The 13,709-nt window shown below is 42.1% G+C and overlaps 1 protein-coding gene across 1 annotated transcript; it reads left to right on the top strand.

Moving 5' to 3' along the window:
* The first annotated feature begins 5,509 nt into the window (after positions 1 to 5,509).
* On the top strand, positions 5,510 to 6,124 carry LOC138897342 (uncharacterized). The gene has a single exon (XM_070183307.1). The coding sequence runs from the start codon at positions 5,510 to 5,512 to the stop codon at positions 6,122 to 6,124; it is 615 nt and encodes a 204-aa protein (XP_070039408.1).
* Positions 6,125 to 13,709: the final 7,585 nt, after the last annotated feature.

The following is a 13,709-nucleotide window of genomic DNA, read 5'->3' as shown; positions in this document are numbered from 1 at the left end:
ATCAGGTGTTTGACAAATTGCAACAGCCGCTGGCACTGTTGAACGCCACCACTGGTTTCTTGGTAGTTAAGGATGAAGATGTTGAGGAGAAAAAATCAGAGGAAGACCAGATGTTGATGAAAGTTCTCGCATAAATGAAACTCTGGAAATTAGCCGTAATGAAGTCACAACTTGAGATGTAAGTCATGTGATTCCATTCTCCACCAATTACATGCTTGTCTTTGCCATTAAAGACCAAAATTCTTTGAAACTAGATAACGAAGATAAGGAAAAGCCCTCAGTAATAGAAAATGAAGGTGCTGAAGTTTCTAAAAATAAGGTATGCAAGGTGTTTGATGAATGTCCTCAAAGAAACGATACTGAACTACAAGCTGAGTTTTGGTCAACTAGAAAGAAGAAGGATGTTAGAAATACAAAAAACAGGGTACTTGAAGTTGTAAGGTTATCCATAGTAGATGCCTTAAAGAATTTTGATGTGAGAAATGATGGGAATTTTACTTTACTTGAGTTAGGTCAACTGTTGCATGTTTTATGTGTGAACGCCAGTCATGATTCATCTAAAATTATGGAATATTCCTTGTTTGCTTAGCATTCCAATTTCGGTATGGTTGAAGATGTTTATCATCTTTCTAAAAATCTGGGAATGTGGAATACATGATTGATTGTTTGCGCTCAACAGTATCGAGAATCACTAATTAATGGTACTACGAGCAATCCCATGTTTCTTTTCTTCAGTGACTTACTTTGTTTTTGGTCCAAAGGTTTTGCGGATATTTGTGGTTGGTTAGAAAATAGTGGAACATCATCTATTGATTCCCTATGCACTGAAGGCCAACCAAATTTTCTTGCAAGTCATTTCAAGGGAAGTTTTCTATTAAAATATTTCATGGATCCCAATGGTGATATAAAATGTGAACTTCCTGATGTTGGTTTTCCTGCTTTGGGAGATTCAGGAGCTGGTGTAATAGCTCCTAGGATGTTGAGACTTGCTTGTCGGTTATGGGATTATCTAATAAGTGGTGCATATGATTTTCTGCTTCCGCTTTTTGGAGGTGCTGATAGTTCCTCCAATGCTGCTATAGTTGGTTCAATGTGCCTTCTTGTTATAAAAGAAATTACAAAGGCAATGAGCAGGTAACAACTGATGGTTTGTTTCAAACAGTTGTCATTAACACTATGTTTATAGGATCTGAAAATAGTTCAGAAACTACAATCGCTCAAGCAAAGGTGTTGGCTAATAAGATTGCATTTGTTAGCGCCCTTATGGATTACAGTAAAAAGGGTTGGATAGAAAAGGATAAGTACTTGTTTGAATTCACGGAGAAACATTACGGAGAAAGTGAGCACTCGTCGACAATAGGGGAAATCTATGATTTCTTGTCAGTGATCTTTTGCTATGTAATTTCTTATCCTCTTCTAAAATATGTGTTACTGATGCTTATAATTGATGATAGTGGAGTCACATGTACTCATCCAAAAGAAAGAAGAACATTTGAGGCATACCTTTTCAGGAAGAGCACTTTTCTTAAATTAGTTGTTGTTTGTAGCACTTGCTTGCTAACAGGTAATGGAAGTGATATTATTCTTCTTAAACTAGTTCTTTTTTATGGCACATGGGTGGATTATCCAAAGAGTAGTAGTAATAATTTTATAATGGGTGTGGTTGTCATCCTATAAATTGGATTTGATGAGATATGGTATGAGTCCTTAATGGAGGTCTCACTGACAAAAGATGACAACAGTATTGCTACTTTATTATTTTATGGTCTTCAATCGATATTAAGTAAAAGCATCTTGGTGTTTGGTGGTGACAATTTTGCTGAACTAATTCCTGTTGATAATAGAAGTATGGAGAACATGGGTATATCTAGACTTAAGAGGAAGCATACTGGAGCATTATACCATTTCCAAATTCAACTGGATGGCCATTTGGTAAATGCATTTCTTTTGGACAGTGGTGACACAGTTATCTTGGAGGTTATTGGTCTTATTCTTCTCAGAAGTTGGTGGCAGGGCAATGGGCATGTCTTCTCCAAAGGCACTACTATATGTTAGAATATTTGAATTTGGTCAAAGTGGACAGAATATTATGGTTTTCATAGTGATTTTTTCTTGTGAAAGTTCAATCACATATGAGCACGCAACTAGTGTTCTACTCTGGCATCTGGACAAGGATTTATTCAAATGTATGCAACAGTTTTACCGGCATCTGGAAGGATGTCACATCATCTTAAGGTGTATCAATTTGGTTTTATCCATATTGGAGGGGCTGCATGGAAAGCTTGGATATGCCGTGATTTCTAGATCTTGGTTGTAGCTTATTTACTTCTCCGGTATGGCTCAACCTTGACGATAATGCCAGTTACTTTTAGCACATTACTATTGGGAGTTGGATGTGGTTTAGCATGGAAATTTTGGACAGACACCTTGGGAGTGTTGGCAAGATGTCGAGAAATCATACCTTGGTGCGTTGTTTCTGGTCTTTGCATTGGGCTTTCAATTCTTGGAATATATACGAAGTTCTATAATTGTTGGAGATATGGCTGCAAGATTCAGAACCTTGAGGACAAGGTTCTTAAGGAGGATGGATTGTTGCAAATGCAGCCTCTTGAATATTTGCATAATTTTTCGGAGTTGCACTTTAGTCCTAAAGATTATAGTAGCTTTTACTTTTACCCCTGAAGGTAGCTTTTTATAAATTTTTCCTTTTCTTTAAATACTGATGTAAGGCACTTTCAGTAGCATGTTGAATGAAAATTGAGTCTTTTATTTTCTCTGTATTTTCTTTCCTTCTTTTCTAGTTCTTGTTTTCCTTTCTCATGACGATTCCAATATGGGAATCGTTACAGAAGCATTTCTATATATGTTATGTTATTGTTTACCCTTAAAATTGGATAACAATTAAACTTATAATAAGGTTCTAAGGATACGTGACTTCACTTAATACCAATTGATAAATATGAGGATTAATAACATAAATGAACTATAAAGTAAAGCAAACCAGTGTAAAAATGGAACTCAACCCTCGAGTTTGGATACCCTTGAACTGGTTGAGGCAAGAACAATATAACAAGCTGATGAACAATAGTATGAACGAGAAAGAAAATTATATTGCTTTTATCTCTGTGAATTGTGGTCTACAAATGATTAGGACCCCCATTTATATAGTAGAGGAATTCTACTTATGGTATAGTTCTACTTACAGAAGAAAATCCCACGATTAGCTAATTAACCGTTTCTGATTTGATCCATTTTGAGATTTAAGCCATGATCCTCGACCAATCACCGAGATTTACGATGTGATCTTTGACCAGTCACGGATATCTCGCCTTTTCGTTATTATTCTATCTTCGATCTTGCTCGATGTCTGTCTCATTTGGCTTCGATCGCTACTAGCCTCGATCTCGACAGGTACCTCGATTCTGAACTCCATACCTGGTCCTCGTAATTTAGTATGCTCCATTACGAGGTCATCCTTCGATGCAGTATCTCGGTCTCGGTCAAATAGTAAAATCGGGTGGGCATGATTTTATCCGTATACAGATAGTCCCCTCGTTTGGTTGGAGTGTAATGACAAGAAACGAATTAAGCCTTCAATTTTTCTACCTCGACCTGTCATGACATCATCCTCGTGATGTAAGCGACGAAAGTAACTCAAACGTCCCGTCTGTACAGTTACCAAGGCATTAAATGTGCGTCAGTCGATGGTCGGCCACCACCAATTTTGAACCGTCGTTGTGAAATCTATAAATAGCTCATCTCTTCACCATTTTGATACTTTCAAATTTCCAATCTCCAAAGCTTTTTACATCTTCTATGTTCTTCATCTGCAAATCTACGATTCTCACTGCTAACCTCTTCGTAGAAAACCAAATCTTATCATCTCCATCTATTTTTAACTTCAAATCCAAATGGCGAAAACGTCAAAAACTGTTCCTCAAAAGGAAACCGCTTCTTCATCGCGGCCAGCCGGCGATAAAACACCGGTAGAGCCGTGCCCTGAGGAGTGTGTTCCCGGGGGGTGCGTCCTCACCTCCGACTTTAAGACCGATAAAACCTCATCGATTCCTGATCGATGCAAGCTAGTGTCGGGGTATATATGCTCGATAACTGAGGGATACCTTAAGTAAGTAAATAAAGACTGCAACTGAGGGATACCGATGGGCCGGTTCCTTCGAGTGAGGACTTCCGACCTAATCCCGGCCGAGAAGATGTTATTTCCCGAGAAATAGAATATAAAGCGTAAGTACAATCCCCCTGTTAGCTCCTATTTATTGTTTTTCTCCTTTGCTTATTCTCATCAATATCCTTTTCCATGATGTAGCGGTCGCTTGGATGCCCGATGCAATTCCTAACCTCAAGAGTTGGGTTCGGGACCTGGCCTTGACCTCTACGTATGCCGAGCGCTCATGACGCAATTTATTAAAAGGCCGATGGGAGGCCAAAACTCATGGTAAGCCCCTTTTCTACGTCTTTTATGATTTTGTTAAAGCATTTCTTACTTAATTTCCTTTCATACAAGCCTTGGCAAAGATGCTGTCATGAGGCTCTTATCTGGTAAGGAGGAGACTTCGATCCCAGCATCGAAACTGGCGAAGGACAAAAAGAGGAAAAAGATCTCAACCTCCGAGGATCCAGAACCTAAGAAGAAGGTGGCTCGTAAGTTGAGGAAGAACATCATCCTCCTGACCGAAGTCTTTTTTCGGCGTCTAATGGATGAAGATAAAGAAGACGACTCCGGGATGGTGGCTCGAGTAGGAATGAGCACCGAGGACCCAAAAGCCATTGAATAGGTGAAGACTGTAGAGACTCCATCTCGAGATGAGGGGGTTTTGGGAAGAGACTTGGGTGAAGTCCCCGAGTCATCGAGGATTGAAGATGCCTCCCACCATAATGAGCCAACGGTAGGTATGGCTGTAGGAGATGGTCTCGAGGCTCCTCGAGATGGAGAGAACGCCCCTAGTGATCCACTTGGGGCAATAGAAATTGGAGGCTCCCCGATGCTCCCCTCGTTTTCCGAGGAGATGATTCAAGAGGCTCGGGCCTTGAAGACCCTCTCTATCGAAGGAGCTCCCTTCCGTGATTACTTTACTGGTGTCGAAGATGCTACCGGCCTGAGCGACTTTGAGGTCTCGAGAAAGGACTCGGGCGAGGCATCGAGCCTTTTCAATGAAGCGCATCAATCTCTTAATCGGGTAAGCCTTAACTCCCCTTGTTGGTATTACCCATATGTTCATTTTTCCGTTCCTGTCTAACTTATTTTCTTCTTTCTGCATAGGCCTCAACGCTTCATCGGGAAGCATTTTCTCGGTCTCGAGCTGAGCTGAGTCAGTATGAGGCCGACCTCCGAGGGCTCACAGAGGAAAGAAATGCCCTGAGACTTCTCTGTGGGCAAAAAGAATAGGAGACCAAGGGCCCCCGAGCAAAGTTGTCCAAGGCTCACCAAGATCAGACCGACCTAATCGAGCAGGTAATGAAAATCTTAAAAGCTCATAGGCTCGATTCGGGAATGGTGGCTAATATTTCAATCTCACAGCTGCATCAGAAGGTCGAGAGGATCGATAAGCTTCGCGAGGAGGTCAATATGACGAAGGTAGAGACCTTGGGGTGGAAAGAAGGAATGGACCTCTTTGCTGCAGAAAATGAGACTGCTTTATCCCAATTGTCATTGACCGAAGGTCAGCTTCGAGGCATGGAGGAGAAAAGCTCAATTCAAGCAAAGAAAATAGAGGAGCTCGAGGCTCGGTTGGCTTCCGAACTTGCAAAGGCCAAATCTGAAGCCGAAAAGGCAAAGGCTGAGGCTGAGACGATCGTGGTTGTTTACCAGGACGATGTTGAAGCCGCTCAAGTACAAGAGAGAGAGGCATCCGAGACTGCTCAAACGCTAGCACATTGGATTGCTGAACTTGCCAAATGCCAATCTCGGAGGGAAACCCTCAAAGAGTTCCACGCTCGAGGTTTCGATCTTACTGACGAGATAATAAAGGCTAGAGAGCATGAAGCTGATGTTGGAGCACTGGCCTCCTCCGATGATAATGATGACGCCGAGAGCAAGAGCAGGTCCGAGAGTGGGAGGGGGGGGGGGGACCTTGATGGAGAAGAAGCTGCCTCCGGAGAAAATTAGGAACCTTAGGATTTTTCACTTTTGATCTTTTGTGTAGGATCCTGATCGGACCTTGTAAATATTCTCATATATATAATGATCTCTTTCCGACTTGTCTTTATTTTATTTTCTGCCTTGTGAAAACTTTGTTTCATTTATGCCTTATGAAAATTATGTTCATAAGTTCGTGGCTTAGGCAATTTGAACGAAGCCGGACTAGTGTAGTTTTTATAATCGAGTGAGTTCTTGCTCGAACTCATAGTAGGGTGACCTTTAGGTTTTAATTGAGTGATGATGATTTCTCGAACTCAAAAATAAAATGGCCCTTTAGGCTCTTGAATTAGGCCGATACGGCCATAGTAAAAATAATGGCTTTCTCCCCCTTTTCGGCTTGAAAAGTTTTTAGTCATATAAATCTGTTGTGCCTTAGCATGAAATAAAGAATTTATTTGAGAGTTCGAATGACTTTGTACCCATTAGGGTTTTTGAGGGTCGATATTATCGAGACCCTTAGTAATTCAGCCGAGGGTAGCCTTTTTAACCGGTTTATGAAAATATTCGAAGGCTTGTTTTATAACAGAAATCGGATGTCTCCGAATCGTGTTAATTTGGCTGTAGCCTTTAACTTGGGATTCGCCTTTTGGGCTTGTTCCCCTGTTATACTTCGAACTTGTTCGAAGTATCAATCCCCGAGTGGGGTGGCCATGGCCTATAAAATTGAGGGTTGCTTTTTTTGAGGTTTTACGATCTCGAAGTTTTAGTAATTCAATTATGTCGATTCTTTGGATGGCAGTCACCGAGTGTGGGGTCAATTGTTTGAACTTTAGTTGTGACCGGCCCTTAAGTCAGTTTCCACAACAGATCACAAGCATGACATTGTAAACTAAAAGTTTCTCTAAGGAATGAAATATCTGGCAAGGAAAAATACTTTTTTCAATAGATTAACATGCGTACATGTTTGTCATTGGGGCTCGAGTAATCTACATGAGCATGGTTCGTTTGACCCTTACAAAATTTTCCTATCGAGACCCTATCGGCATGAAGTATTTTCTTATCCGAGGGTGATGCCCCCCAGTATTCGAGATTGATTGTAAAGGAGTCTTGGATACTGTTGAATTGCTCTAAGTTAGCACGAACAATGGTTGCCTCGTTAAAAACCTCGGCGGAAAAAACCCATTTGGGACAGAAATGGAGAAGGTCGTACCTTAGCAATAATATCGTTTGAGGAGTGATATATTCCAATTATTTGGTAATTATTCGTCGTTCATCGTGCCAAGTTTGTAGGATCCCTTTCTGATGATATCGAGGACCTGATACGGTCCCTCCCAGTTCAGACCAAGTCTTCCTTCATTTGGGTCTCGAGTATTGAGGGTGACCTTCCTCAGAACCAAGTCCCTAATTTTTAAGTGTCGAAGATTGGCTCTTCGATTGTAGTACCATTTGATCTGTTGTTTCTGTGTGGCCATCCGAACGAAGGTGACTTCCCATTTTTCATCTAGAAATTCGAGGCTTGTATTCATAGCTTCATGATTTGACTCTTCCGTTGCATATCAAAACCTGACGCTAGGTTCCCCTGCTTCAACCGGGATCAGAGCTTCGGCGCCATATACTAAAGAGAACGGTGTTTCTCCCGTACTGGATTTTGACGTTGTTCAATACGCCCAAAGGACTTCGGGCAATATTTTTCTCCATTTTCCCTTAGCGCCGTTCAGTCTTTTCTTTAGATTTTGAATGATGGTCTTGTTTGTCGATTCGGTCTGTACGTTCCCACTCGGATGATATAGTGTCAACATGATCCTCTTTATTTTGTGATCTTCGAGAAACTTTGTCATTTTGCTGCCGACGAATTGCTTTCCATTGTCGCATACGATCTCGACAGGCATCCCGAATCGGCATATAATGTGGTCCCAGATGAAATCCATGACTTATTTCTCTCTAATTTTCTCGAAAGCCTGTGCTTTAACCCACTTAGAGAAATAGTCAGTCATAAACAAAATAAATTTAGCTTTACCTGGGGCTGATGGTAGAGGGCCGACGATATCTATTTCCTATTTCATGAATGGCCATGGGGATAAGACTGAGTGGAGTTGCTCTCCGGGTTGGTGAATCATCGGCGCATACCTTTGACATTTGTCGCACTTTCGAACAAACCATTTTGTATCTTTTTCCATATCGGCCCAATAGTTTCTTACTATGATGACTTTGTGAACCAATGATTCGGCACCGGAATGATTTTCACAGGTACCCTCGTGGATTTCTCGTAGGACATAGTCGGTATCTCCTGGTCCCAAACATATTGCCAATGGTCCGTCGAACATCCTTCTATACACTGTTCCATCTTCGGCCAATGTGAATCGTGCGGCCTTCGTACGTAGAGTCCTCGATTCCCTAGGATCCAATGGAATCTTCCCATTCTTTAGGTATTCGATATATTTGTTCCTCCAATCCCAGGTCAGACTTGTGGAGTTGATTTCGGCGTGGCCTTCTTCGACTGATGACCCCAAATTTGCAAGGGCATCGGCCTCGCTGTTCTTTTCTCGATGCATATGCTATAGGGTCCATTCTTTAAACCGATGTAGAGTCATTTTTAGTTTGTTCAAGTAGCTCTGCATTCGTTCTTCTCGAACATCGAAGGTTCTGTTGAATTGGTTTACCACAAGCAGGGAGTCATATTTGGCCTTGATGACTTCTGCTCCCAAACCTTTAGCTAGCTCGAGATCTTCAATCATGGCCTCATACTCGGCCTCATTGTTAGTTAACTTGGCAGTTTTGATAGCTTGTCTAATTGTATTATCCGTGGGTGGCTTCAAAATGATGCCTAACCCAAACCCCTTCATGTTCGAAGTACCGTCTGTGAAGAGGCTCCACACCCCCCGATGATGTACCCGACTTTATTTATAGTTCCTTTTTGACCTCGGGTATGAGGGCTGGCGTAAAGTCGGCCACGAAGTCCGCTAAGATTTGAGACTTGATGGTCGTTCGGGGTCGATACTCGATATCGTACCCACTGATCTCGACGGCCCATTTGGCCAATCAGCCCAAAAGTTCGGGCTTATGCAAAATATTGTGAAGGGGATAGGTAGTCACCACGCAGATTGGGTGATACTGAAAATATGGTTTTAATTTCCTAGAGGCGCTTATTAGGGAAAGCGCTAATTTTTCTAAGTGTGGGTACCGGGTCTCGACCTCACCTAAAGTTTGACTAACATAGTAAATAGGAAATTGCGTACCTTGCTCTTCTTGAACTAGGACCCCACTTATCGCGATTTCCGAGACTGCTAAATACAAGTAGAGTTGCTCGTCCGCTTTCGGGGTATGAAGCAGTGGCGGGCTCGAGAGGTACCGCTTTAATTCTTCCAATGCTTGTTGGCATTCCGGGGTCCATGCAAAATTGTTCTTTTTTTTTAGCAGTGAGAAGAACCTGTGACTTCTATTTGAAGACCTTGAGATGAATCGGCCTAGGGCGGCTATGCGCCATGTTAATCTTTGTATGACCTTAACATTGTCCACGACTGTGATGTCTTCGATTGCCTTAATCTTATCGGGGTTGATCTCAATACCCCGATTCGATACCATAAAGCCGAGAAACTTGCCTGAGCCGACCCCGAATACACATTTCTCCGAGTTGAGTTTCATGTTGTATTTCCTCAGTATATCGAAGATCTCCTGCAAATGTGTCAAATGGTCCTCTGCTCGCAGGAACTTAACTAGCATATTGTCAATATAAACCTCCATTGACTTACTTATTTGTTCTTCAAACATTCGATTTACTAAGCGTTGATAAGTGGCACCAGCACTTTTTAGTCCAAACGGCATTACATTATAACAATAGGTACCGTACTTAGTGATGAACAAAGTCTTTTCCTAATCCTCCAGGTTCATTTGAATTTGATTGTACCCGGAGTAAGCATCGAGAAAACTAAGGATCTCGTGGCCGGCCATGGCATCGATCATGCGATCGATATTCAGCAGAGGAAAAGAGTCTTTAGGACATGCTTTGTTTAAATCTTTATAGTCTCTGCACATTCTAAGTTTATTTCCCTTTTTAGGGACTACGACTACGTTTGCTAACCATTCGGGATATTTTACCTCCCGAATGGATCCTATTTTGAGAAGTTTGCTTACTTCGCCCTTGATGAATGCATGTTTTACCTCGGAATGAGGCCTTCTCTTTTGTTTTACCGGGCGGAACTTCGGGTCCAAGCTCAGTCGATGTATAGAGATTTCTGGCGGGATCCCTATTATATCTAGATGGGACCAAGCAAAACAATCCATATTATTGATAAGAAATTTAACGAGTTTTTCCCTGAGCTCAAGGGTTAACCCCGTGCCCAGCTATACCTTTTGATCGGGTAGATGCTCGATCAGTATGACTTGCTCCAGCTCCTCGACTGTCAATTTGGTGGCGTCAAAAACCTCGGGGATTATGAAGGATCGAGGGATCCAGTAGTCATCCTCCCCGTTCGTTCCCTTCTTCTTTGACTGAGTCGAGGCTGGTGGCTGTGGGTCCTATTTAGCTTCCTGTTTTCCTTTGGACTCTGATCCCTTTGTTGATGAAAGCGCCGATACCGGTATTACTTCATCGATCACGAATATCTCTTTTGCAGCATGTTGTTCCCCATACGCTATTTTTACTACATCCGGTGTTGGGAACTTCAGCATTTGGTGTAGGGTCGAGGGGACCGCCCTCATGTTATGAATCCAAGGTCTTTCGAGCAGTGCGTTGTATCTCATATCACCTTTGATCACATGGAACCTTGTTTCTTAAATAGTTCCAGCTACATTTACTGGTAGGATGATTTCACCTTTAGTTGTTCCACTCACCATGTTGAAGCCATTGAGAATTTGAGCTGCGGGTACGATCTGATCTTGTAGGTCGAGCTACTCCATGGCCCTCGATCGAATAATATTGGTCGAGCTTCCTGGATCAATTAAAATATGTTTAACCTGAATTTTATTCATAAGGATAGAGATTCCCAATTCATCATTATGGGGTTGTGAGATCCCTTCTGCTTCCTTATCATTGAATGATAAAGTGCCTTCTGGCACATAGTCTCGAGTTCATTTTTCCATGGTGATTGATACTTTAGTGCGTTTGAACATGGGCCCTTGTGGAATATCGACCCCACCAACGATCATGTGAATCACGTGCTGTGGTGTTTCCTTCTCGTTTTTCCTGTTTGCATCCCTGCCTCTGAAATGGTTCTTAGCTTGGTCGCTCAAGAATTCTTGAAGGTGACCCTCGTTGAATAAACGAGCCACCTCCTCCCTTAGTTGTCTGCAGTCTTCGGTTCTATGACCATGTATACCAAGGTATTTGCATATTTGATTCGGGTTTCTTTGTGATGGATCGGTTTGTAGGGGTCTGGGCCATCTAGTATCTTTGATTCTCCCAATGGCTAACACAACACCTGATGCGTCGATGCTGAAGTTGTATTCTGATAATCGTGGTGCTTCTTTGGGATCGACATCTTTATCGAAGACAGTTTTGCTCATGAGCCCTTGAGAGCTCTGTCCTCGATCGTTCCTTAGATCATTTTGGATGGGATTGCGTCCTGGGCCATTGTTTCTATGATCTTTGTTGTATGGTTGATACCGATCTCTGTTCGACTGGGGTTCTCAATCGATATCCCTTTGAGTTCTGCCGACGGGCCTGTTTGGATAAACGGAACCGAAAGGGGTCCCCAATTGATCATCCTCGGCCGTGATCTTTGACTGGTACTGATTAAGTACATCGGCCCAGGTTACCACTGGATATTCAATTAAATTCTGTTTTAGCTGTCGTGATGCCACCAAAATGCGTTCGTTCAAACCCTAAGTAAATGCTTGAACAACCCAATCGTCTCTAACCGGTGGTAGTTCCATGCATTCCATCTGGAACCGAGATACGAATTCCCTCAATATTTCGTTGTCTTTTTGTTTCACCTTGAAGAGGTCTGACTTCCTAGTTACAACCTTTATTGCTCCGGCATGTGCCTTTACGAAGGAGTCTGCAAGCATGGAGAAGGAATCGATGGAATTAGGCGGTAAATTGTGGTACCATATCATTGCTCCTTTCGACAAGGTTTCTCTAAATTTTATCAGTAAAACAGATTCAATCTCATTGTCTTCCAAGTCATTCCCTTTTATTGCACATGTATAAGAAGTGACATGCTCATTAGGGTCGGTGGTCCCATTGTACTTAGGAATTTCTGGCATTCAGAATTTTTTCAGAATGGGTTTCGGTGCCGCATTTGGAGGGAAAGGCTTCTGTACGAATTTCTTTGAATCCATACCCTTTAGAATCGGTGGTACCCCGAGTATTTGGTCAACCCGAGAGTTGTATGTCTCCATTTTTTTGTCATTTGCCTCCATTTTATTTTCTCCCAATTCAATTCATTTAGTGAGCTCCTTGAACATTTTCATAATGGCGGGCTTAGTCCCCGATTTGTTGGCATTCGACCTTTCCGGCACAGGCTCGGTCCTATGAACGACTTCTGGTTCGATCCTACTCGGTGTTCGATGTTGATTTTGTATTTGTGATATAGCGGCTTGTTGAGCCTGTAACATTTCGAATATCAATTGGAGGCTAACTGCACCATCTTCTCCGCCATGCGTACCTCGACCACTTGATCGAACTTCCCTGCGTATGCTACCTTCGGGATCAACGCCCAAATTTGCATTTAGGGCGACGTGTGAACTGACATCGACGGGATTTGTAATTGGTGCTCCCTCGAGGTCAGCCCGAGGAAGCTCGATCCCTAGGGCGGCTATATTGTCATTTTCCCTGTGAAATCTTAGGTCGTTGTCACCATGTGTAGGCTTTGCTTGCGAGTTTGACATGTTTATCTTGGAAACAAAGATTCTTACGAGAACAAGTGTAAAGCAGTGTGTGTTATCAAAATCAGTATTAAGCAATCACTATTATTCTTAGCCCCACGGTGGGCGCCAAACTGTTTACCCTTATAATTGGATAACAATTAAACTTATAATGAGGTTCTAAGGATACGTGATTTCACTTAATACCGATTGACAAATATGAGGATTAATAACTAAAATGAACTATAAAGTAAAGCAAACTAGTGTTAGAATGGAACTCAGCCCTCCAGTTTGGGTACCCTCGAACTGGTTGATGCAAGAACAATATAACAAGTTGATGAACAATAGTATGAACGAGAAAGAAAATTATATTGCTTTTATCTCTATGAACCGTGGTCTACAAATGATTAGGACCCCCTTTATATAGTAGAGGAATTCCACTTATGGTGTAGTTCTGATTACAGAAGTAAATCCCATGATTAGCTAATTAACTGTTTCTGTTTTGATTCGTTCTGAGATTTACGCCATGATCCTCGACCAGTCACCGAGATTTACGCCGTGATCTTTGACCAGTCACAGATATCTCGCCTTTCCGTTATTATGCAATCTTTGATCTTGCTCGATGTCTGTCTCATTTGGCTTCGATCTCTAGTAGCCTCGATCTCGACAGGTACCTCGGTTCTGAACTCGGTACCTTGTCCTCGTGATTTAGTCTGCTCTGTTATGAGGTCGTCCTTCGATGCAGTCTACCGGTCTCGGTCAAATAGTAAAATTGGGTGGGCCCGGTTTTATCCGTGTACAGTTATAG

This window comes from Nicotiana tomentosiformis, chromosome 8, assembly GCF_000390325.3.
Source record: "Nicotiana tomentosiformis chromosome 8, ASM39032v3, whole genome shotgun sequence".
In the NCBI taxonomy this organism is placed as follows: Eukaryota; Viridiplantae; Streptophyta; class Magnoliopsida; order Solanales; family Solanaceae; genus Nicotiana; species Nicotiana tomentosiformis.
This window is presented reverse-complemented; position numbering and strand designations above follow the sequence as displayed.